Source organism: Orcinus orca, chromosome 1 (genome assembly GCF_937001465.1).
Source record: "Orcinus orca chromosome 1, mOrcOrc1.1, whole genome shotgun sequence".
NCBI lineage: Eukaryota > Metazoa > Chordata > Mammalia > Artiodactyla > Delphinidae > Orcinus > Orcinus orca.
This window is the reverse complement of record NC_064559.1, coordinates 35,573,116-35,598,723: the sequence shown is the minus strand read 5'-3', so window position 1 is coordinate 35,598,723 and position 25,608 is coordinate 35,573,116. Positions and strand designations below refer to the sequence as shown.

General features: G+C 53.8%; 1 protein-coding gene across 2 annotated transcripts; it reads left to right on the top strand.

The window, feature by feature from the left end:
- The first annotated feature begins 427 nt into the window (after positions 1 to 427).
- SLC45A3 (solute carrier family 45 member 3) lies at positions 428 to 19,030 on the top strand. 2 transcript variants are annotated; one of them, XM_033410509.2, is made up of 5 exons: positions 428 to 524; positions 12,059 to 12,469; positions 13,285 to 14,070; positions 14,835 to 15,100; positions 17,255 to 19,030. In XM_033410509.2, the coding sequence occupies exons 2-5, from the start codon at positions 12,298 to 12,300 to the stop codon at positions 17,690 to 17,692; spliced, it is 1,662 nt and encodes a 553-aa protein (XP_033266400.2). In that variant the 5' UTR covers positions 428 to 524; positions 12,059 to 12,297; the 3' UTR covers positions 17,693 to 19,030. The 2 variants fall into 2 exon arrangements, with proteins under 2 accessions (XP_033266400.2, XP_049563419.1); XM_049707462.1 differs by lacking the exon at positions 428 to 524 and having other exon boundaries at positions 557 to 12,469.
- The last annotated feature ends 6,578 nt before the right edge of the window (positions 19,031 to 25,608 follow it).

The following is a 25,608-nucleotide window of genomic DNA, read 5'->3' as shown; positions in this document are numbered from 1 at the left end:
CAAACAGTAGGAAGAGTAACTCCGGGAGAATGTGACATCTCCTTTCAAGGCTGGTCCTGGATGGGTGGGGTGCTGCTCGGACCGGGGACAGGGGGATGGCCGGAATAGCGCGTGGGGGTAATGGTCGCAGACTGGCTCAGGGGAGGAGAGGCGCCCCGCGGAGCCGGGCAGCTTTCACCTAAATGTTTTGGTGGCGAGGGGGCGGCGCACTGCCCTAGGTAATGATAGGGCAGTCTGGGAGCCACGCGGAGGCTGCCCGTCGCGGTCGCGGCTACAAAGACAGCTTGGAGACCTCCCGCTTTCTTCCCTTGGGTACCAGCCCCACCCCTCCATACCCCCTCCCAGCACCCCCACCTCCGTCCCGCCTCGCCCCGCCCCCTCCTGGCCGCCCCAGCGCGCATGCTCTCTCCCCCCGCGGAGTAACCTGGAGATTTAAAAGCCGCCCGCTGGCGCGCGTGGGGGGAGGCGGGGGGGGACGCGCTCGCACGCGCGGGCCCCGGGTGACAGCCGCGCGCCTCGGCCAGGTAGGGGCGCGCCCGCCCTTCTCCGCGGGGAGGGGGTCCCGGCGCGGGAAGGGGAGGGGCGCTGCGCGGCCGAGCTCCGTGGTGTCGCGTGTTTTGCGCCCCGCGGGAGGGGGCCGCGCCGTGGCTGTCCCGGACCCGCGCGTCCAGCCCCGTGAGTCCCAGGGGAGCTGACGGGGCTGCGGGCGCCCAGGCGCGCCCCCTCTTCCTGCACCGGGCCGGCTGCGGGGTGCTCGGGTCTCCGCGGAGGCGGGCCGGGCTGGAGGCGCCGGGTCCCCCGCGTCCCGGGCCGGGCAGCGGGGTGGGCGGGGAGAGGCGCCTCCCCGGAGCCCCGGGCCGGGCAGACGGCGGGCACAGCGGCCGCTCGCTCCTGTTGCCGCCTCCCGCGTCAGAGTTTTCTTTGGAAAGTTGCATTTATTTTCTTCCCTTGTCTCGGCTTCACCGGAAAGGGGCAGGATGAGTCACCGTGGCGCGCACAGTCCGGGACCTGGGAGCCGGGAAAGGGGTCGGCGGTCGGGACGACGCGGGGTGCTCGGGCGCGGGCCAACTTGCTTGGGGAGGAGTGAGGGGTTATTAAGGAGGGAAAGGTGGCTGAGCCCTTTCGGACGTTAGTCTTGGGGCTTGGCTCTGGGCAGAGAGTTGGGCTGGAGTGTGTGCCCCGTCCTGCGCCTCGGTTATTCCTCATGGGAGGAGGAAAAAGAGAGGGTGTCTTTATCCTTGCCTCCCGGGCTCAGGTAGGGATGGTGAGAATCCTGAGATCAGCAGACAGGTGTGATGAGGTGATATCTGGGCACCCACTACAGCTTCTCAGGGCTCTGGGCTTACGCATGGCAGGCCTGCTGGAGAGGGCCCCAGGGACCCGCAGGGTTGCTCCTGAGTGAGGGTCAGTCCTTCCTGTAGTCTCCTGTTCTCCCCAGGCGCTGCAGCCCTGTCAGTTGATCTTGCCCTTGACCTCTGAATCAGTTTCCTCTTCCTGACAGACACCCTTGACCTCAGCTTTCCCCCGCTCCCCAGGGCCACACCTTCCCCTTTCTTTTTTCCCAAGGGGCCAGAGTGGAGGGTAGGGAGGGGTTTGGCATGGTGGGTACCTGCTGAGGACTTGCCCTTCAGCTGTTACACGGACCCGATCCCAGTGGAGCAGGGACTAAGAATAGCCCAGCTGCTGTCTTGCTGCCCTGGAGTCTGCAGCCGGGCACAGCCAGTGGACCGGGGCCTAGAGTGACCCTTGCTGGGCTCCTGAAGGCGTTGCTCAGGGGTTGGGGTGAGGCCCTGGGGGCTTCTGGCTGCCTTTCATGATGCACGTAGCACTTCAGAGCAGGACAGCCTTGGTGTTGGACTCACCTGCCCAAGGCCTGGGGAACAGGCTGGCATATGGGGGTGGGGAGGGCAGGGCCAGGAAGCGTAGGCTGACGATTTCCTCAGGCTTCCCTACAGAGCAACTTCTAGGGTGTGAATACAAAGTTATTTGAGGTCACAGTCCTTTTTGTTGGATGGGTCTCATCCTCTCATTCCTCCCTTATCTCCTCCCCACAAGCTTGTCTGGAGCTGGGACTCTGTTGTTCTAAAAGTGCTCAGAAAAATGGAGCTCGAGTCAGCAGGATGAATCTGAAGGTACAGATACAGTTGTGGGTGAACGTACAGCTGTGGACATTCAGGCCCCACCTTAGTGGAGATGTGACTGGGGCGGGGTGGGGGGAGTTTTCCTTCGTACTCACGGGGTGTATAGTGAACTCGCCTGTTCCTCCTGGCTCTGAGGTGTCCCGAAGGAGGAGCTGGACAGTGATCCTTGGTGGCCCAGTGAGGTACCTCCAGGCCACTGGGTGGTGGGAGGATGGCATGGATTCCCCTCTCTCAGCCTGGGTAGGGCTCTGGAGTCAGAGAGGCAGGGATCGTCTCAGGACTCCAAAAGTGAAATTAAGCTCTATCATCTGGACCATTGGAGCCTGATAACACAGCATTATGGATAACAACCCAGACTGTCAGGTGTTTGTATCCTGGCTGCTCCAAACTGGCTGTGGGACAAAGGGCACGTTACTTAACCTCTCTTAAGTCTCAGTATCCCTGGCTGCAAAATGGGGTTGATAGTAATAATGATAATATCTACTCTGTAGCTTTGTTACTTATTAAATAATAAATAGAACAAATATATATGTAAATATATAATTATATATATCTAAAACGTAAAAGAAACACTATAGCTTTATTAAACCATACATATAGAGCACTGGACTGTGTGCCTGATAGGTAACAAGCGCTCAGTAAATATTAGCTGGTATTAACTATATCTACTATATCTACACCTGTGACCCAGTGGACAGCAGCACAGCCTGGGCAGCTGTTCTTGGGTTCTCCTGTAGACCTTTGTTTCTTTGGGACCAAGGCCTCCTGGACTTCGGGGAGTAGGTATGACTCATTGAGACTGGCCTCTAGCACTCAGATGCCTGGGTCTGAATCCCATTTCCTCTTGCACAAGTTACTTCACCTCTCTGTGCTTCAACTTCCTCCTCTGTAAAATGAGGATAACAGTACCTGCCTGGCAGTATTGTGAGGCTTCAACGAGCTGATTAAAGCTCTGAGCCCAGCAGCTGCAAGTAAAAAGAGCTTGATAAATGTCAGCTGCTGTCATTCGGTAACAATGGAGGCAATCATTGTGGCTTACACTCAGGAACCAAAGTTTCTTAGCAAGGGAATGATACCATATACAACTGTACATAAACTGTGAATGACACATTTGCAGTTGAACTTGTGGTCTGGTGCAAAGAACACACCAGGACTTGATGTCCTGGTCTCTCCCCTGTCAATACTGTGTGTGGTTTGTTTTTTAATCAGTCCAGAAAGCCCTGCCCTGCCTGTTCCCTCAAGACAGAAGAAAGTGCCGTGAAGTGATGGAGGTGAATATATATCCTGCAAGGCTGAGTGCCTTCTATGCAGAAAAGGTTATTTGTTCTGATTTTTGGAGAAGTTGTATGAGAGGGAGGGAGTGTTCTGCTCTGTCCTCCCCACCCCCCCACAACCCTTGGGATACAGTATCTTGACACTGCTTTCTGGTGTCAAGAAGAAAAACCCAGCCTGGCTTTCTGTGAACAGTCAGTGGCCCTGTTTGTTGGATAGCAAGGGTGGAGGCTGGACCAGTTGGTACCAGGCCCAGTGTCTTGAACGCTGATGCCACTTGACTCCTAGCAAATAGAGCTGGAGTGTGGAGCTTTGTCCAGTGTATTAAGTGTCCCTGCTTGGGGGCAGGGGCTGGTGACAGAGCCATCACGGGATGGTCCTGATGTCTGGCCAGAACTTCCTGTTTAATCCCTTTTTCTGCTACGTGGTCTGTGTTTCCTCCTACATGGGAAGAAGTCCACAGTTTTGTCACTGACCCTGAACGACTTGTGGGGCTTCTTGTGTCCGATGTTGGAGACAGGCCTATACCTCACCTGTTGGCCTTGGTTTCTGTGTCTGTAAAATGTAGATGGTAATATTCACCTTGCAAAGTCATGGTGAGGATTAAATGAGATCGCCATATTTAGCAAGGAGCCTGCATAGACCAGGTGCTCAGTACAAGTTTGTTCCTTTCCCCTTCATTGTTAATTCTGGAGATCACTGTCTCTGGGAAGCTGGGATGAGCCAGCAAGAAGGAGGTTGAAGACTAGTCAAGGTTTGGGAGAAAGGACTCCTTGACAGCTCGAGGTCCAGGCAGCCCTGGAGGAGGTGGAGGACTTGAGCTGGACAGGGTTCAGGTGAAAGGGAGAGGAGGTCCAGGGGAGGTCACTGGAACTGATGAGTACTTTGAAAGCAAAAATAGGCCCAGTGCTGATGAATAGCCCCGTCTCGGGCCCATGTCTCATGATTTGGGGTCTGGTATTCCTTGCACCACCCCTGACTGGGGAGGGGCTAAAAGGAGAGGTGGGTGCATATAGAAATCCCAGGCTCCAGCAGCTGTGTTTTGCAGACATCTACCCTTTGCATAGTTCCTACCTACTGGTCTCTCACGGCTCAGCCTCCTCTAGGAAGCTCTGGAGGCACTGAAGATGTCCCACTGTAAGGACTTGGGTCTCAGCCCCTGCGCCACCTCATGGTGCTCTGGCTGCACCTCGGCCCTTCTTCTGAAGGCGCTGAAGTCTGTTGTTTCTGAATCCCCAGCCCCTTCACAGCGGGCTTGCACACGCCCGGAGCTCAGTAGCGGTGGGTTGGTAGGCTTTAGTCTCTTTGACAATTCTCTGGGGAAGGTGAGATTGTAATGCACTGAGGTACACTCTCTTCAAGGGTGGGCAAAGTAGGGCTCTTTAACAACGACAAAAAACCACATCTTTTTTGGAGGCCCCTCATGCCCTGCTCGCCACTGAGTGGACTGTTTTGGAGAACACATCCCTAGGACTGAGTCCGGCCCAGAGCCCTCTGATGATAAATGGGGCTGGTCACAAACCTTAGGATAGCAGCGCTGAGAGAGCCTGGCCTCCTTCCTGTATCCGTCACCTTCTAAGGGAGGCCAGGCAGCAGGGAGGGGACAAGGATGTGCATGGCTGGGGAGAGCTGCCTGGTCTCGCTGACTGGCAAAGTTCAAGTTCACTAGGAGGGAGGCTGTTCAGGTTTCACTTTGCAGGAGCTATAGGGAGCAAGGGGCGGGGGGAACTTCCCAGTGGCCTGAACGTGCCAAGCTCCCCATTCTTCTCCTGCGTTCCTCTGCCCCCACCCTGGGCCAAGGGATTTCTTGGTACCATACCCCCACCTTGTAGGAGAGTGTTTATTGTGGCCCAAGTAGAGAAAGAATTTAGTTACTGATTTCTGCCAGGAACAGAGTCCAGCTCTGGGAAGGAGTAGGGAAGAGGGCAATTCTGCCCCCAGATGTCTTGGTTACTCGGATCAGTTTCAGGTGACCGCTGACCCTTGGCACTCTGTTGTACTGGAGCAATGTGTAGGCAGGTAAAGGATGGGGTAAGTGCAGCTGGGGAGCCCTTCTCTACCTGGTTCTCCTTGGCTCTCATTGGTGGAAGGCTATAACCGCGCCCCCTCCCCACCAGTGCCATGTGGCCTTGTCAGTGAGCACTCAGTGGGCACCTGTCCCTGGTGAGCGCCCTGCCTGGGGCTGGGGGCGTGGGTGTGAGGTCACAAAGCTGCACGGTTGTAAAGAACCTGACAGCATCTAGACTAGCTCTCATTTTACAGGTGCAGGAGCTGAGTCCCAGAGAGGTAGAGTGGCTTATTCTAGGCTACACAGTTATAAGAGTTGCTGAAACTGGACTACACTGTCCAGGCTCCTACTTCAGTGCACTTTCTAGAATTTTCGAATGGTTTGAATTTTCCATTCAGCCCTTTTTACCTGTGCAACGTTGGGTGTGTTAATGAATTTCTGAGACTCCATTTTCATCCTTGTGAAATAGGAATATTCAATAATTTGTAGGATTGTACAAATGGTATGAATTAGAGAAGGTTTGGCAGGTACATGCAGACACCTCCTGGACGGTTAGCAGGTGTCAGCCGCCGTGATTATTTTCCCTGTGGCTGGGAACCACCCTGTCTCCTCACTGGGGTTGTTTATCCCACCTTTCCTTTCCCTTTGCAGCCTCCAGCACCAGGCAGGTCTGCTGAGCGACCTCTGCTCACCTGCCGGGCCAGCACCTGGGGACGCATTTACATTCCTGGCATTCCTCTTGCCTTTGGGGGCTGAAAGAGGCACTGGTGCCCAGGTGGGAGGCACGTGGGTGAGGGGGATGGAAGCTGAGAAGAGGATCAGTGTTGGTCCCCCTCCGACCTCTGCTGCTCCTGTTGGGAATGAGAAACCCCCTCCCAAGTTTCTCGGCTGAGGAAGCCCAGACAACTGAAGAAGTGGTTGCCAGAAACTTCCACATACTTCCTCCAAACACACTACACGACTGGGAAGTTGGTGGTATTAAGCTAAGTTGCCTCGCCTGTCAAATGGGTATACTCATCGTACCCGCCTCGCCAGGCGGTTGGAAGATTAAAACGCTTGGAAGAGGGCCTAGCATGCAGTAAACCTCAGTGTTAGCTGCTGTTAGTAAGTGCAGATGAGGAAACTGAGGTTTAGGGAGGTCAGTTAACAAGGTCACATAGCTACAGTGACATATGGAGATGGCACGCGAACCCATGCCAGGCCTCGGCCACCCTATAGAATGCACTGGGTTCGGGAATGTCTGGGCTCCGAGGCCTGTGGCACCTGGGGTGGGAGAGAGCTCCAGGCTGAAGAATACGGATTGTCTTGGTTTGGAGAGCACTTGGTCAAGGTGACCCCGAGTGGCCTTGGGTCGTAGCTGTTTGCGGAAAGGAAGTCTGATTGGGAGACACAGTTGCCTGGAGTCAGATGTGTGTCTGTTTTGACCACCCGCAGGGGGTGGCCACGTGATTCTGGGAGGGGTGCTTCGGCTAGACCAGCCAAGGTGAGGGCCAGGCCAGCCCCAGAATTCCTGTCGCTGGACTGGAGAGGGGAGGGGAGGGGAGATCGGAGCAGGCTCCAGGGACTGCCCGCTGTCCTTTCCCCTCCCCTTCCCCCAACCTCCTCTGGCATGTGTTTCCTTTCAGAAGCTGTGCTGGGGCTCTCAGACGGGGCGACAAAAGCAACTTCCCTCCAAGCCACTGCCACCTGTTGGGTTTTCATACATTGGGGGTGAGCGGGGGGAGGGAGCCGTTGCCCTTTTCCCAGTATCTGCAGGGTGCCCCCTCTGCGCCCCCAGGGACTGGGATTCTCTTTGCTGCCCAGTGTGGCGGGGCTCGGGAGCTGGAGGGGGTGGGGGCCCGCAGCAGCTGGAAGGGGAATCGAGCGGGAAGGGGCCGGTGCTGGCAGCCGGGAGGGAGTTTGATGGATTACTCTGCAGGCCGAGAGGTTTCTCCCTAATCCCCCTTTGTGTCCCGGCCTGCCGGCCCCTCACTCTCTCTGACAAGCTGCTAAGCAGAAGCCTTCCAGTCCGAGGGAAGAAAAGGCAGCGCCGCAGGGCGGACTCTAAATCCCTGGCCTCTGGGCCCTGGGGAGGCAGGAGCTAGGGAGCAAGTCTGGATGGGGGTGGGGCCTCCTCTCTGCTGATGTCGGGGTGGAGAGGTTGCACTCTGAGTGGGGTTCTCAGGTGTCTGTGGGAGCACTGGGAGGTTGTGGGTCTTCGCTCCTCGTGCAAATCACTGTTGCCTTCGGTAGGGTAGGCTTGGGGGGAGCAGACCCTTGCTTCTTTGGAAGTACGTGTGTGAGCTCAGAGAAACAAAGACTAAATATGTGTTGGAAGGCATGGAAGCCGTGCTTAGACTAGTCCTGTGTCCCCCTCTCCCTAGCTGCCCAGGCAGAAATTCCCACAGCTCAGCATCCCTGACGAGGGGGTCTGTCACGGTGGAGAGCTCATTGCCTCACAAGGATGTTCATCTCCAGTCTGCTGTCTGGCCAGCGCAGGCTCTTTCTGGGCTGTCCCAAGACTCCTGTGGACCTGCCGTGAGGGCAGAGCTCATTTTGGGAGTGCCATATGCTGGGTTTTACGAGGCACTGGTCCCCTAGGACTTCTTCTGTGCCCCCAACCTAGAGGATCTGGGAGAGCACAACTTGGAATGAGATTCTGGGGTCCAGCCCGCTGTGGAGGAACAGGGGTCCCCCTTCCCGTGCAGTCTCACGTCCTCTACCTGTGGGCTTCTCCCCACCTGCAGTCCTGGCCTGGGCCAGATGGCCCGGGCTGGGGTGTGCGTTAGGGAGATTGGCCTGGAGTGACCCCACCCCTTTCTGCAGCTGAGTCATTCCTCGTGGCTGGCCTACCCCATCCCCAGTTTCCCTCTCTGCAGGGAGGGGCTTCCCAGTGGCCGCGTGAGAAAGAGCACAGTCTTTGTGAGCGTGGAGGGAGGATGCAGGGTCGTCGGCTCGCGGGGTCAGGGTGCGGCCGTTTGATGTGCCTGGCCGGCTGTGGGGACGCTGGCCCGCATAAAGAGGCCATAGAATTGCTGCCTGACACTGGCCCACTGCGGGGCTGCCCCCAGCCCGGCTCCCTCTGACCTCTGTCCTTCAGCGGAGGGAATCTGCTCCCCCAGCTCCACCTCAGCCGCGAGGGGTGGCAGGAGCCCCTTTGAAAGCCCTCAAAGGCCTCTTTATATATCCCTCTGACACTCCCTTCCCAGAGGAGCTACCAGGAGGTGCCTTTCCTCCTGCCTCCTCCACTCTTGAATTCTGGAGAAAGTTCAGGCCAAGTTTGTTCCTGTTGCTCAGTTTCATTTCCCTGTGCTCCCTGCTGAGGTAGCGGGGTGGGCAGGGATGGGGCATTCCAGCCTGGGAGGCTCTGTCCCATCCACTCACCACCTTTGAACCCTTAGGAGAGCTGCCCCCTCTGGGGGTCGGGCTGGAATTTCCTTGGTGCGTGGGGGGATGGGGGCAGGCGCTTAGGTCTTTCCTGTCTCTTCCGCCTCCCACTCCCAGGCTGCTTTCAGCCATCTATCCTGTAGGTAAGCATTTCCCAGGCCCCTTCTCATGCTAGGGTGGGTGCTGGAGAGTTGCAGTGGAGCCTACAGCCTGCTCTGGGGGTGCACTCGAAGTCTCCCGGTGTCTGGAGCTGGGTAGGTAAAATGCAGGTTCCCCGAACGTGCCCACGGCTCTCAGTCTCCAGGGCTGGAGCTCTGCTCCCCCAAGGGTGAGGGAAGATGGCCTGGAGCAGAGCTCCCTAAAGGTTCCCAGAAGTCTCGGGTTTCCTCCAGCTTTCTTGCTGTCCCGTTATCAGGGGGCCCAGGAAAGGGGGGAGATATTTGGACCTTGAGAGGGACTTGTCCTCCTTAGAAGGCTGCTTTCACAAGGTTAGGCCAGACTCCCCCTTTCAGGTACCTCCACTTCCCTCCTCTTCCCGCCCCCTCCCCACCAGGTGAGCACTCAGGGGCTGGCTCTTCTGGTTGAGCTTCTGTTTGCCGGACCGGGCGCTCCAGGAGCAGTGGGGCAGGAGGATCTGAGTCAGAAGCATCTCTGAGGCTGGAGGGGAGGGTTGGATCCTGTTTCCCCATCTGTATTCCTGAGGAGGGGGGGGAGCCCCTGAAACAGAGGGACCCAATGGGGATCTGTCACTTTCAAGCTTTGGGAAGAAGTGTGCCCTGGGGCTGTGGATTGGAGTGGGTGTGACAAACTGCTTCCTGTTCCCCTCTGAACCTGGGACCCTGGGGCCTGGGCTTTTCTCTTTGTGTCCTTGGGAAGAAGGCCCTGTAGGGGCCGCTGGTGACTTGAGCTTGTGCTGTGGGTGTCCTCTGTAGTTTCTTCCACGTGAGGGCTGGGGTGGGGATGCAGTGGGGGAGGCTGGGGCACTGGGGAAGCTGTAAGGAGGAGAAAGGGGGGACTTTGGAAGGGAGAGTATTCTTATGGGCTTGGACTTTTCTCGGGCACTTCTGGGCTGGGAAGAGTCAAGTCTGTGGTGGCGAGAGTGCCCAAAAGAGGGAGGACGGGCTCAGCAACCTAAGAGGAGAGGGGTGCAGAGCAGGGCTGGAGCCCGCCCACTTCCTACCCAACTCCTTTCAAGGAATTCCTTACCTGGCCCAGCCCCTGGTCACTGGGTAAAGCACCTCTGCGGGTGGAGAGAGGGGCTGGGAGGGGGAAGCAGCTGGGCGGGGGAGGCGCTGGGCTGTAGGAGGATTTTGCCTTTCTCCCTCGTGGGCTGTGGAGGTCCTGCTTGGTGCTGGGAGTGGGGAGCTGGATTAAGGGAGGGAGTAAGTCAGGTGGGGTGATTAACGTTTGCTGGAGAGCTGCAATTTATTTAAACCACAGGGAGCAACCAGGGCTTGGGTGCATGTTGTGGGAGAGGCTGCGTCTGATAAAGTCTGTTTACTCAGGGAGGACCTGGTCCCTTTAAAACCCAGGGCAGGTGAGTCTCCAAGGCCCTCCCAGACTTGGTGGAACTTGGGGGAGGCGGCTGCCTAGCCTTGTCTGAAGTCCCTTCCTTGGTCTATAAGCTGCAAAGCCCTGGAAGGCAGTTACGGAACGGACACATCTTACCCAGGATTGATGGCCGTCTGTTTCCTTTGTGGCACAGCTCAGAGAGCAACCTACAACATGCTTCGTAACACAAAAGTCCCTGCGGGGCTTAGTGATATTTGAAACGATAAAAGAAGTTGAAGCACCAAGTCATGAGCTGCTGAGATTGGAAGAGGGCATGAGTGAGGGCCGAGGGTGCTCCAGGAAGGCTCTCAGGTGGGCCCAGGCCCTTGGCAGTAAACCTTGCACAGGAGCAGTGCTCTTTAACAGTGTCAATGGGGTTGAGTCGGTGAGGCCGGGGAAGGCACTCCAGACTCTGGCCATAAGTGGCGTGAAGCTCTGTCCACCCGTCTACGCCGCCATGGGATGGATGACAGGTTGGGGGACTAGGCCCCACCCTCTATACCTTCTCTGCATAGCTGACTTGATTTCCCCTCTTTTGTGGTCACTTGTAAACAGCGGACTGCAGTGGGTGCCACAGTCAGGAAGCAAGACCTGGAGGCCCACTGCCTGTGGGTGGAGGACTCAGGGTGGGTACTCCCCTGGTGGGATGTGTCTGCACAGGAGGCCTAGCAGGAAGGGCTGTGGGGACGTCTGCTGAGAGTGGAGCCAGGTGGGGAGAGAGGAAGTCTGCCCCGGGGTCACTGACATCATCGCAGTGGCCGCCAGGTGGTGCGGTTTCATGCCCCTGTGAGGCTGGAACCTGGGACCGGTCCCACTGTCCCCTGAGAGTTGAGCAGCGCGTGTGGGAATATGTCCTCCCCATGGACGTTGAGCATGGAGAGAAACTCAAGGTAGAGGTTTTCAGGCCTAGGTTCTTCCCGGGGAGCGCTTTTTTTTTTTTTTTTTTTGCGGTACGTGGGCCTCTCACTGTTGTGGCCTCTCCCGTTGCGCAGCACAGGCTCCAGACGCGCAGGCTCAGCGGCCATGGCTCACAGGCCCAGCCGCTCCGCGGCATGTGGGATCTTCCCAGACCGGGGCACGAACCCGTGTCCCCTGCATCGGCAGGCGGACTCTCAACCACTGCGCCACCAGGGAAGCCTGGGGAGCGCTTTTTAAGTGGTTTCAGTGAGAGGTTAAAACCCAACCCGACGAACCACAGCCTCTCTGGTCTTCCTCCTTGCCCTCGTCCTTGGGGTGGAGTTATGGTGCAGCATGGCTTGTGGCCAGGTAGTATGGAAGAGGAAGTGTGACTCTTAACGAAGGGGAATTGAACAGCCCAGCTTTGGGAAGTAGAGAGAGAAAAGCGAACAAACCAGGCCTGGCAGAGGGTCTCCAGGGGGCACCTTGGTAAACAGTGCCTCGGGAACTGGGAATTCAGTTGGTTTGATTTTTTTTTTTTCCTTCAATACTAGGAAACAAGGGCAATTGCAAAGATATTCCAAAACAGAGAATTACTGACATCTAGTTGGCTCTGGAGTGTACTGAGGTTTAAAAATCATATTTACCTTATGAATATGTCAACCTTAGGCTAGTATTAACATGCACTTCCTGATTGGCCAGTAGGGAGTGACACCTGGGTGGCAGGGCCACACCATCAGCCCGGGAGTGAACAAGATTCAGAATTCAGAGCAAATCCTGGAGATCAGATTCACGGGAATCTCTGTGTGTGTGATTGTCCCAGCTCTTTTAGGATCTGAGTGTTGAGTTATGTCCCCACCGAGGCACCCCACGACGACAGACAGGCGGTTAGCATGGCTGAGAAACTAGACCTGCACGGAGGGCCCGCAGAAATGGGTTTCTGGCTGAGTCCTACGCGGTCGGTGGCAGCGAGGAGGAGAGGCCTAGGCGTCTGGAGCAAGGCTGAGATGGAGCAGTCCTGGAGTGTGTGAACAGGCCGGAGCCCTACCCGCCTGGCGCATCATGGTCCAGAGGCTGGGGGTGAGCCGCCTGCTGCGGCATCGGAAAGCCCAGCTCCTGCTGGTCAACCTGCTGACCTTCGGCCTGGAGGTGTGCCTGGCTGCGGGTATCACCTACGTGCCACCCCTGCTGTTGGAAGTGGGGGTAGAGGAGAAGTTCATGACCATGGTGCTGGGTGAGTCCCTACATCCTCCTTCCCTCCTGCTCCAGATATGTGTCCCCTGGGGAAGTAGGGCGACAGGGCCTCTGCCCAAAGAGCTGCTTGGAGGCAGAGGTGGCTGCCTGCTGTCCCTGAGCCTGGTGGGTCAGCCTGGCTGGGGAGGGGGTGACCCTGGGCTGAGGGGGTCTGAGAGAAACAAAAGGGTACAAGGACGTTCCCTGGTGACCTCTGTATCTCTGGTCCCTACGCCATGCATGGCCCACAGGAGACACTGGAGAAACTGCCCTTTGTAATTCCTATCTGTGGTCTCATTTAATTCCTGCAGCAACGCTTTGAGGTTACCCATTTCACAGAGAGGATGATGGAAGCTAATAAGCCGTCAGGTGACTTAGGCCGCTGGACGGTAGCTTAGCTGCTGATTAGGAGGGTCGGGACCACCCTCGGCCCCCACCGCCAGGGCTCTTTCTTGCCGCTAGGGCAGGGGCTGGGCTCCTAACTGCGGACGAATTCTGTAAAAGCCACGGAGGGCAAATGTCACCATCATGTGACTCCCAGGAAGAGGGGGCTCTGTCAGGATGACAGGCTCTGGGGTCCGACTGCCCGTTGAAACCGTGCCTGTGCACGGCGATCACCGGTCAGTTGGGGCACCAGTGATCCTAGTTGTGAGCAGTAAATTGGGGTCCTGTGAAGTACTCAGCACAGCCCCCGTACACAGTGGGCCCTCCATGGGATATCATCATCATTTCCACCCTTCTCGAGGCAGTTGGTACCCTTCCCCCTGCCCCTTCTGGGCCCCAGCCTCCAGCTCATACTACTTGCCCTCCTTGCAGGCATCGGTCCGGTGCTGGGTCTGGTCTCGGTCCCGCTCCTAGGCTCGGCCAGCGACCACTGGCGTGGGCGCTATGGTCGCCGGAGGCCCTTCATCTGGGCCCTGTCCCTGGGCGTCCTGCTGAGCCTCCTCCTCATCCCGAGGGCCGGCCGGCTGGCGGGGCTGCTGTGCCCGGACACCAGGCCCCTGGAGCTGGCGCTGCTGATCCTGGGCGTGGGGCTGCTGGACTTCTGTGGCCAGGTGTGCTTCACGCCGCTGGAGGCCCTCCTCTCTGACCTCTTCCGGGACCCAGACCACTGTCGCCAGGCGTTCTCCGTCTACGCCTTCATGATCAGCCTGGGGGGCTGCCTGGGCTACCTTCTGCCTGCCATCGACTGGGATGCCAGTGCCCTGGCCCCCTACCTGGGCACCCAGGAAGAGTGCCTCTTCGGCCTGCTCGCCCTCATCTTCCTCACGTGCGTGGCAGCCACACTGTTTGTGGCTGAGGAGGCAGCGCTGGGCCCAGCCGAGCCCGTGGAAGGGCTGTCGGTCCCGTCTGTCCCACCCCACTGCTGCCCGTGCCACGCCCGCCTGGCTTTCTGGAACCTGCGCGCCCTCTTTCCCCGGCTGCACCAGCTCTGTTGCCGCATGCCTCGCACCCTACGCCGACTCTTCGTGGCCGAGCTGTGCAGTTGGATGGCATTCATGACCTTCACACTGTTTTACACAGACTTTGTGGGCGAGGGGCTATACCAGGGTGTGCCCAGGGCTGAGCCAGGCACCGAGGCCCGGAGACACTATGATGAAGGTAAGGCTTTGGCAGCCCGGGGCCCTGTTGTGGGAGCTGCCCTCCCGTGGATGTTCGGGTGCAGGGAGATGCCCACAGCCTGTGCCTGGGCTGGAAGCTGTGCACTGGGCCCCGATTTCCCCATCAGGACGATGGCCCCGTGTGCAGCCTGCGTGTGCAGCTGCTCAAGGAGCGAGTGGCTTTGCTGCAGTCGCAGCAGGGCCTTGGGCTGATCGGGGAGTTTGATCAGGCATTGCCCCAACTTGATGGAGGACGAGGCTGGGCTTGTTTAAGGTCCAGAAGCTGGGCCTTGGGTTCGCCTGGCCCGAACTTCAGTGTGCCCTTTGCTCCCCTACTGACTTTCCAAATCGCCTTGCCAGCCCCTTCCAGCTCAGGCGTCTGGAATTCTATCTTGGAGCAGAAATGTCTTTGTGTTCCCTCTACCTCTCCTGACAGGCTGAGCACAGCCAGCCCTTAGAACATCTTCCTCTGCCCTTAGCCCGTGGCTTTGGCCACATTCCCTGAGGTAGTGGAAGAACTTACACCCCCGTTGCTATGGGCAGGGCAGGGGATGCTGGGGAGCAGTTCCGGAAAATAAGTGGAAGAACTTACACCCCCGTTGCTATGGGCAGGGCGGGGGATGCTGGGGAGCAGTTCCGGAAAATAGCAGGTCTTGGGCAGCAGGTGCCTGTGGCTCCTGATTCTGAGCACCCCTCCCCCCTCATGGTATTGGGTCCTTTTTCCCTACCCCCTGTCTGATGGCCTCTTCCCCCTCCCCACTCCAGGGGTCCGGATGGGCAGCCTGGGGCTGTTCCTGCAGTGTGCTATCTCCCTGCTCTTCTCTCTGGTCATGGACCGGCTGGTGCAGCGATTCGGCACCCGGGCAGTCTATCTGGCCAGCGTTGTGGCTTTCCCCGTGGCTGCCGGTGCCACGTGCCTGTCCCGCAGCGTGGTGGTGGTGACCGCTTCAGCTGCCCTCACTGGGTTCACCTTCTCTGCCCTGCAGATCCTGCCGTACACGCTAGCGTCCCTCTACCACCGGGAGAAGCAGGTACTCGCCCTGGCCGCTGAGTGGAGTGGGGTGGAGGGGCAGCTGACCAGCCCAGGACCGGTGTCTGGCAAGAGAAGCTGGAGAAGGAATTCTTTGATCAGAGAGGAAGCCTGTTGTAGCCCCAGGGCCAGAGACTTGGGCTGCGGAAGGAGGGTGTAGATTAGATTCTGGGAATGACTTCCTGGTGTCAGGACTATAAAGCACTTAAAGTGGATGATTGCAGGAAATGTGAAATCCTTCTCTGGAAATCCTGAAGAATCAGGCTAGCAGAAGGCCTCAGTCAGGGCTGAGTTGTTCTGTGCAGAGGCAGGGGGCTGGATCAGATGACCTCTGGGGCACCCGGCTTCAGCAGCCAGTGAGTGGGAAAGGTCTGGTGTGGGCCACGCCTCTCATTCAGGGCGGGACCTTGTGAGTGACCCAAACCTTGCTTTGGTCTCGGAGATGGGGAAAGCTCCCTACCGCCCCTTCCCCTCTTTCGGTTTGTCTTCCTTTTCTGTTTAATTCTCTCTTTTCTTTTCCTGCCTCCCTCCTTTGCCTCGTCCCCTCCCCCCGCCCCCATGGCGGATCTCTGAGCCTGATGCGCCTGACACCGCTCGCCTGGGCACTGTGTAAGTTGGGGGGCCTCCTTCCTGCTCAGCCCCACACTAACCAGCCCCTCCAGGGGCCCCCTTCTCTGGGAAGCCTCCTGACCAGGCTGTGTGGTCACCTTTGTTGTCTCCATTGGCCTCACTGAGCTACAGCCCTGGGTGCAGAGCTCTGCCCAGAGGGCAAGAAGTTGGGGCGTCCCAAGGAAAAAGAGATGCAGCCTGGCTTCATAGGGCTTCTAGACTGTAGGAAAGACATAGTCTGCCCCTTGTAGGACATGGGTGGGGTAACTGCGAGGCTGGTTAAGCGAATAGGTAGCTGCAGGGGTGGGGGCGGAGGTGGGGCTTTGGGGTGGGGGTGGAGGTGGGGCTTTGGGTTGGGGGAAGCTGGTCCCTGAGTCCCCTGTCAGTGCATTGAGAACCTTCATCATCCTCCACGCTCTCCCGCCCTGGTTGGGCTGGTGTCCAGAAGCCAGGCTTGGGCATGTGCCAGGGAACGTGCCGAGCTGGTGGTCTTCCCTTCAGGCTGAGAACACGTCTGTCCCCAGGGGCCTCTCCAAGCTTCAGCCACACTGATCTTTTGTGGGGTGGCAGGCAGGAGGTGAGGTTCCAGGCATGGTTGGCCCCGCACCCCATCTACGTCTGCTTTGTCCACTTCTGGCTGCACCACGAGCCTTGGGATTCCCTGGTGTCAGGCTTGAGCTCTGCTGTGGCTCCCAGCGCTAATGCAGCTGACCCTGAGAGCTCTGTGTTAGGCACTAGTGGGCCTCGGAAAAGCGGTCAGATGAGTTCTGGCCTCGTCCTTAGATAGGAGGGAGGCTCTGGGACCTTGCGGGCAGGGCAGGGGCAGGTCACACTGATCCAAGGCAGACAGTGAGAAGGAACAAGAAGGCTTCGGCCTCAGCACAGCTGGACCATGGGAGTCGGGAAGAGGGCGATTCTCTCTGTTCCTCGCTTCCTCTAGGCTGAGTCTGAGGACCCTCCCTGCCCCAGGCTGGGGCCGCAGACCTCACAGTAGGGCAGCAACTATAGCCTGGGCCTGGGACCCACAGTGGGAAGGGAGCGTCTCTCTCTGGTCTCTCTGGAGGTTGACAAGGGTGTCCCAGTAGTGAGGTGGTAGGAGCAGAAGGAGGAGGGTTAGGAGCATCTGTGTGGGGCTTTGGGGCCTTTGGGGCCCCACCTTTGAACTTTGTTCCTCTGCTCTGACATGTCTCTCTGCCCACCTGTCTTCATTCTTCTGTGTCTTTCCTTTTCCTTGGGGTTCTGTTCTCTTCCTAACCTGCAGTACTGAGTTTGTCTGTCACTTACTGATTCTAGGAGAGGCTAGAGGAGACCTAGACTTCTGGTTTCAGATGTCCCCTCCTGGCCCCTGCCCCCCTTCTGAGGAGAATCCTCACTAGACCCGGACCAAGCAAGGTCTGCTCAGTTTTCTGACCTGCTGCCCGATTTTCATTAAGGCCTCGTGCCTGGTTTCTTCTAGCCCCTGGGATAAAGGCCAGGGCCTGTTCTCCTAGTTGGGGGATCCCATGCTTGGGTACATACCTGTCCTTGTGTGTTCCCCTCCCCCCAGGTTTTCCTGCCCAAATACCGCGGAGATGATGGAGGTGGTACCAGTGAGGACAGCCTGATGACCAGCTTCTCGCCGGGCCCTAAGGCCGGATCTCCCTTCCCCAATGGACACGCGGGTGCTGGAGGCAGCGGCCTGCTCCCTCCTCCACCTGCACTCTGCGGGGCCTCTGCCTGCGATGTCTCCATGCGTGCAGTGGTGGGCGAGCCACCGGAGGCCAGGGTTGTTCCGGGCCGAGGCATCTGCCTGGACCTTGCCGTCCTGGACAGTGCCTTCCTGCTGTCCCAGGTGGCCCCGTCTCTGTTTATGGGCTCCATTGTTCAGCTCAGCCAGTCTGTCACTGCCTATATGGTGTCGGCTGCAGGTCTGGGTCTGGTTGCCATTTACTTTGTCACACAGGTGGTATTTGACAAGAGCGACTTGGCCAAATACTCTGTGTAGAGTACTTCCAACCCATTGAGGGAGGACCTGCCTCACTGGGTCCCAGCTCTCCCTATTCCAGTCCCCCGTTGGCGGTGGGGCTGTGGGCTGGCCTTCCAGTTTCTATTGCTGCCAAAGTGGTGTGGCTCTCTGCTGCCGCCCTGTGGCAGTGAGGTGTATAGCTGCACAAGTAGGGGACTGGGGCTTCTTCCCTCCCACCTCTCCTCAGTCTTTAGGGCTGGCTGACTGGAAGCTCTCCAGCAGGCTTCAGTCTGGACTTCCACAAGGAAAGAAGGGCAGGGCATTTAATTAACTCTGTGCACTGGAATGCAGGACTCTGCCGGGGGATCACCCAGGCTCAGGGTTAACAGCTAGTGTCCTGGTTGAGAAATACCCAGAGAAGGGATTTGGGGAGCTGAGTAAACTCAGCCACCTCGTCTCCTGCAACCAAGGCCTCTTATCCCATAGGTTCTCCCAGTGTCGCTCTTGCGTGGGAGTTTGTGATGTGAAACGGCTCCTCTACAGGATTTGAAAGTATGAAAGTTATTGGGGGACGCGGTCCCGAGGGGAGAAGGGAAGCTGCCTAGCCCCACAGCGCCACCTCTCTCCTGTTCCCCCTCCCCTGCATTTTATTAGGACTTGGCTTGTTGGCCCCTGTGTTGCCATCACAGGGACACGGGTTTTTAAATAATTAACTTATTTATTTAAGTAGAAGGGGAATCGAGGTGTTTAGGGGTTGGGTAGGATGAGATCCCTAATGACTAGGTCCCCTGAGACGATTGGTTATTGGGCTGAGAATTGTCAGAATCTCCTTCTCCTGGAGTGATTGGTCTGGCCCCAGAACTGCCTAACCCTGAGCCTGGAAGCTCTGCTTACCCCAACTGATATCCCAAATCCTGTTACCCAAGGCGGGGAGGGCTGGGGAAATGTGAAGGGTGGGGCTTCAGGTCTCAGCAGCCTCCGTAGCCTCACCTCCCCTCTTGGCCCTGCCGTCCCCCCCAGCTCCCCTCTGCTCCCTCTAGGACTGGGCTGATGAAGGAGCTGCCCAACCCCACCTTTCCCCACTGGCTCCACAGCCCTCTCCTTGGGGCTGTTTTGGGACCAGAAGCACAGAGTGTGGCTCCTTGAGCCTTTATCCGTCTCAGCCCCCAGGGCGTATCTGTGCTTGGGGAATCTAGCACAGAAACTCAGGAGCACCCCCTGCCTGGGCTAAGGAGGTCTTATCTCCGGGGGCTTTAAGTGCCGTTTGCAATAATGTTATGTCTTATTTATTTAGTGGAGTAAATATTTTATACTGTATGTGAGCAATCAGAGTATAATGTTTATGGTGATGAAATTAAAGCCTTCTTATATGTTTAATTGGTCTTTGTGTCTTTTCTGAGCGGAAAAGACCAAATCTCAAATTATCCTCAGCTTCCTTCTCATCAGGACCGTTTTTGGCAGCTTCAGTTCCCAGCATCACCAGCAGGTGGAGCCATAGACCAACACTCTTTTGTCCTTTGGCGATTGGGTGTGGCTGTGCTTCCCCAGAATTGGGGCGTCCCTTTGAGGGTGAGGGAGAGGGCGGGAGAGTAAGAAGTATAGAGAGTGGGGGCATTTTCCTTCTCAAATGGCTCGCGGTGTGGCCAAGGAGATGGAGCAAGCACCCATTATCAACCACAGCAATAGGAAACCCCTGGCATGAATGGGTGAGGATTCGACACCACTGTGCCTCGGTTCCCACCCTTTCCCACCTCCTTCACCCTTCCTGCCGGGCTCAGGTCAAGTTCAGTCTTCTCAGCCTTGCCGTTTCCTCATCCCTCCAAACTTCACCGGCCTTCCTGTCCCTTAAATTCAAGTGGTCAGTATAGTTAACACCCTAGGCAAGGACTAGCTTTATTTTTAAAATGTTCTGTTTTGTTTAACTTTCTATTAGTTTTCAAACATACACAAGAAATGAGCCTGGTGATAATGAACCCAACTTCAACATTTATTAACATTCTGCCAGTTTTATTTCCTCTATTTTCCCTCCCCCACCCTTACCCACCCCCCCGGGGGGTATTTTTAAAGCATATGGCAGATACAATTTCACTTCACCTGAAAATACTTCAGAATGTATCTTTAAGAAATAGGACTTTTAAACAACTTGATCACAATACCATGAATATATTCAACAAACAGTAATTCCTTATCATCAGTTACCCAGCCCATGTGCATTTTTCCCCAATTGCCTTGAAAATGTCTTTTTACAGCTGGTTTGTTCAAATCAAGATCGAAGAAAAACAACTATTAATTTGCATTTAGTGGTTATGCTTCTTGGGTTTCTCTTAATCTCTAACAGTTTCCCTCTTTTTTTTTTAAATGCCATTCATTGGTGAAGAAACAGCCATTTTTCCTACAAAATTGTTTACATTCTATGTTTGGCTGACTGTATCCTCAGTGTTATTTAAAATGTTCCTTCTTCCCCCCTTTCCCCCCATAATCTGGTAATAAGATCTAGAGGCTTGGTTAGATTCAGACTTGATTGTCCCATCAGAGGGACACAGGCCTTTAAATGTTTCACTTAATACCTCTGTACACTCCTACATAATTTTGAAGAAATTTCAGGTATCATATTCCATCCCTAAATATTTCAGGATGTATTTCAAAAATATAAGCACTTATTTTAAAAAAAAAACACATAGTCACTTTGCTATTATCAGACCAAAAAAAAAATTCCTTAGTATAATCAAATATCCAGTCAGTGTTCACATTTCCCTGTCTCATACATTTTTTTGTATAGTTTTTGTTCAAACTGAAATAAGTTCCTTATGTTGCAGTTGGTTGATGTGTCTCTTAAATCTCTTGTAATCCACAGGTACCTCCTCAATTTTAATCTTTTTCTTTGCAATTCATTTGTTAAGGGAACGAGATTGTTTGTCCTATAGATCATCTGGATTTTGCCGATTGCATCCCTGTAGTGATATTTCACATGTTTTTATTGCCCTTCTATTTTCTGTAATTGCTCTTCTATTTTGGTAATTATAGTCAGAGACCTATTCAGATTTGTTTTTTTTGTTTTTGCAAGAATACTTAATAGGTTTGTGTACCTCCGTAGAAGGGAATATGTATTGTCTGCTTGTCTTCCTTTTTTGATGTTAGTAACATTGATATCTTAGATCCATTTTTTCATAGGCATTGGAAAATTATGATATTCTTTTATTTCCTAAACAAATGCTGGACTCTTTCCTTATATTTACCAGTTTTCAAAATAATGAATTGGTTAACTCCTAGTGATGACAGAGGTTTTTCCCTTTAATGTCATTATGTATTCATGTGTTTAAACATATGTGATATGTTTCAATCCTTTGCATTTGCTATTCATGTTCAAATTTTTCCCATCTTTGGCCAGTGGGAGCCTCTTCAAGTTGATTTCTTTGAGTCCTTTTGACAAACTTCTAAGTGGTCTTTGAACGCTGCTTTGCTTTCTAGCATGACTAGATGCCCTGGCTCATCTTGTATATTTCTTGCCATAGACCTGGAATGAGCTATTTTCTCTAAGGGTCTCTGATTGCTTTTTATGGAAAAAGGTTTTTTCCCATGGAGACCATAATATCGGCATTGGGAGTACTTGTTACTAGGTTGATCATTGGTTGTAGGTCTTTTCAGTGGACAAAGCTAGGAAAAAATTTTTTAATGTAAATACATGGTGAGTTTCTGCTGATATTTCCAATTCAAGTTCAGGATTATAGATTATATATGTTTATATATCTACATACATATGTATTTTACTTCTGTATCTAACTTCTACCACACTGAAACAGAGCTGAAGGCCTGGCCCAAGGCTTTCAGCATGTATGTGTGTATGTGTGAGAAGAAGCAAAAAGAACCACCAGTCAGTAATTAATGTCAGCCTGTCTGTGCCACCAGAACGTAGAACCTGGCCCAGAAGCCATGTTCATTCTTTCTCCTGATCCAAGGGAGAGAGAATGAACACTTGGGCAAACTGTTTCAGAATACACAAAAGGAGACTGGGAATCATTAGGGAACAGGAAACTTGGGCTCAGAGAGGCTTTTCTTTTCTTTCTTTTTTTAAAATTGAAACATAGTTGACATACAATATTATGTTAGTTTCAGTGTACTACATAATGCTTCGATATTTGCATACATTATGCAGTGATCACCCCAATAAGGCTAGTGACCATCTGTCCCCATACAAAGCTATTACAATGTTATTGACCGTATTCCTTATGCTGTATATTACATACTCATGACTTATTTATTATATAACTGGAGATTTGTACCTCTTAATCCCCTTCATCTGTTTCGGCTGTCCCCTGGCCCCCTTTCCCCTCTTGTAACCATCCATCGTTCTCTGTGTCTGTGAGTCTGGTTTTGTTTTGTTTTGTTTTTTAGATTCCACGTATAAGTGAGATCATGCAGTGTTTGTCTTTCCCTGTCTGATATTTCACTTAGCATAATACCCTCTAGAGCCATCCATGTTGTCACAAATGGCAAGATTTCTTTTTTATTTTATGGCTGAGTAACATTCTAGTGGGGTGTGTGTGTGTGTGCATGCATGTGTGTGAGTGCATGCACATATGTACATGTATACCATATCTTCTTTTTGTGTGTGTGTGTGGAGCTGTACTGCATGGCTTGTAGGATTTTAGTTCCCTGAACAGGGATCAAACCCGGGCCCTTGGCAGTGAAAGCGTGGAGTCCTAACCACTGGACTGCCAGGGAATTCCCACCACATCTTCTTTATCCATTCCTCTATTGATGGACACTTAGGTTGCTTCCATATCTTGGCTACTATAAATAATGCTGCAATGCACCTTGGAGTGCATACATCTTTTAATTCAAAATCAGTAATTCAAGTGTTTTTGTCATCTTCAGGTAAATACCAAGAAGTGAAATTGCTGGATCATATGACAGTTCTATTTTTAATTTTTTGAGGAACCTCCATACTGTTTTCCATAGTGCGTGCACCAATTTACATCCCCAACAATATACTAGGATTCCCTTTTCTCCACATCCTTACCAATACTTGTTGTTTGTTGTCTTTTTAATAATAGCCATTCTGACTGGTGTGAGGTGATATCTCACTGTGTGTGTTTTTTTTTAATTAAATACTTTTTAAAATTTTTGGCTGCATTGGGTCTTCGTTGCTGCACACGGTCTTTCTCTAGTTGCGGCGAGCGGGGGCTACTCTTTGTTGTGGTACACGGGCATCTCGTTGCAGTGGCTTCTCTTGTTGTGGAGGAGGGGCTCTAGAGCGCAGGCTCAGTAGTTGTGGCGCACAGGCTTAGTTGCTCCGCGGCATGTGGGATCTTCCTGGACCGGGGCACGAACCCGCGTCCCCTGCATCGGCAGGCGGACTCTCAACCACTGCGCCACCAGGGAAGCCCCAGTATGGTCATTTTAACAATGTTAATTCTTCCAATCCTGATCACAGTATATCTTTTCATCTGTTTGTTGTCTTCAGTTTCTTTCGTCATAGTTTTCCAAGTACAAGTCCTTTACCTCTGTGGTTAGGTTTGTTCCTAAGTATTTCACTCTCTTTGATGCAGTTAACTTCAGAGGGCCTTTTCTAGCACAAGTTTTCAATATTGGGGACCAGCTAAGCCAGCTCACAGGCTGTGAGGCCTTGTGTTGGTAGCACCTCAGTTTTGTTTTTTTTAATATTGGAGTATAGTTGATTTACAATGGTAGTTCCTCAGTTTTAAACTACATTCTTCACAGAAACACCAACTTGCTAAGAAGTACAGAAGGGGAGGAAAGAAGCAGGAAGAAAGGGGACTCTGGAAAGGAGGAGGAAACTGCAAGTAAGCTCAAAGACGTCACAAATAACATTTACAGAGTCCTTTTCATGTGGGGTCTCAGGCGAGTGCAACCTGGCCAGTGCCCTTAAGGAAAATTTAATTTAGGTGGAAAGGAATAAGCATGGATGAATCAAATGTTCATAGATGTATCAGGTGGGATGTACGTGGAAAATTCAGAACATGAACCAAAGATACTAACAGAGTTTAGAGAAGGTAAAATGATTTTTTTGTGGTGGAGAGAGGAAGGCTCTCCGGCCTCATCATGCTGGATCCTGCCCATCTCCCAGAGGGGGATGGAGCCCTGGGTCCTGGCTTGTGGTCTGAGCCCAGGAATTGGAGAAAGGGGGGTTGGAATGGGGTTAGATGGGCAGTACTCCATCTTTGTACATTCATGGGTCTTCCTTTCTGGCCTGGGTGCCTCTCCCTGCAGAGCCGGTTACAGTGAGAAAGGAGAGCAGGAAGAGTAGGGGTGGAAACATCCCATGGCGGGCAGCTTGGATCTCGGGTTACTTCTTGTGCAGCTGCGGAAAAAGCCCTTGCTTTCCAGAATCAGATTTGATTACAGCAGCCTGGCAGTTTTGTCACTGTTGGCTGGAGGGCGGTTCAGAGTAGGAACTTTCTGACATCCAACACTGTCACTAGATCTCCACACACGTTAGGAGGTTGCTTGGTGTGCCCTGGCGACCAGGTCACTTGACCTCAGTCTGCCCCTTCCTAGCATTTGACCTTCAACAAGTCATTTTAGGGCTTCCCTGGTGGCTCAGTGGTTAAGAATCTGCCTGCCAATGCAGGGGACATGGGTTCAAGCCCTGTTCCGGGAAGATCCCACATGCCGCGGAGCAACGAAGCCCCTGTGCCACAACTACTGAGCCTGTGCTCTAGAGCGTGTGAGCCACAACTACTGAAGCCCGCGTGCCTAGAGCCCGTGCTCCGCAACAAGAGAAGCCACCGCAATGAGAAGCCCACGCACCGCAACGAAGAGTAGCCCCCACTCACCGCAACTAGAGAAAGCCCGCACGCAGCAAGGAAGACCCAACGCAGCCAAAAATAAATAAATTAATTAAAAAAAACAAACAAAAAAACCAAGTCATTCTACTATGTGTACAATGAGGGGGTTAATGGACCATCTCTACAGACACAGCTCTAGACTTCCATGCTCCACAGTTCCCTGCCCTGTGTTTCCCTCCCCAGGACACTGTTTAGCACTTTATAGTCCCCAGTTAATGCTCTCCCCTTCCCTCCTTCCATCAAATAATATTTGTCTATCTCGCTATATGCTGGACTCTATGTGTGCCCTGGGGCTGTGGCACTGAAGACTCGATCACTGGCAGCTCAGATGGGGCTGTGAGGAAGCAGACTGGGAGCAGCCTCCTGCCCGCTGAGGGGCCTCCATCCTGGAGAGGAAGCGGGCTCCAGGGAAGCAAGATGTGGGTCCGCCAGTGAGCAGCCGCCCGCACCCTGAGACCACCTCACCGTCTGGCACGATTTCTCCCAGTGACGTGGAGAGAGCAGGTAAGCAGGGGACCCTGTTATCCTTCTTTCACCAGTGACAAAACTGAGGCTTGCTAAGATGATGTGACTTGTCCAAGGGCACACTGACTCAGGGCTGTTTTTGTTCTACCGTCACCAATTTTAAATGGTGGAGGTGAGGGGTATGTAGGAAGCCTCTGTGTTATCTTTGCAGCTCTTCTGTAAATCTAATATTATTCCAAAATAAAAAGGTTCTTTCGTCTTTTGACCCATCTCACCACCTTCTGAAATATACCAACAAAATCAATTAGTCAACCATTACTGTTCACTGAACACCGGATAGGTATAAGGCTCCATGGTACATATAACCAAGGGGGTAATGAATATGTATCAGACGTGGTCCTTGCTCTCTGTGAGTTCTCAGGTTTCCCCATAGAAAAATAAGACATGTTCAAATGAAAAGTTATTTCTAATGGTACAAGGCAGTTTGATAAGTGCCAACAATACATAGGAGTACAAGGGAGATGGGGAGAGAAACCACTGCTAGGAGGATTTTTTTTAATAGTGAGAAAGATTATTTCCTTCTACAAAACAAGTTCAGTGTTGTTTTTTTTTTTAATTTATTTTTTTTTTAATTTTTCGTTGCGTTGGGTCTTCGTTGCTGTGCACCGGCTTTCTCTAGTT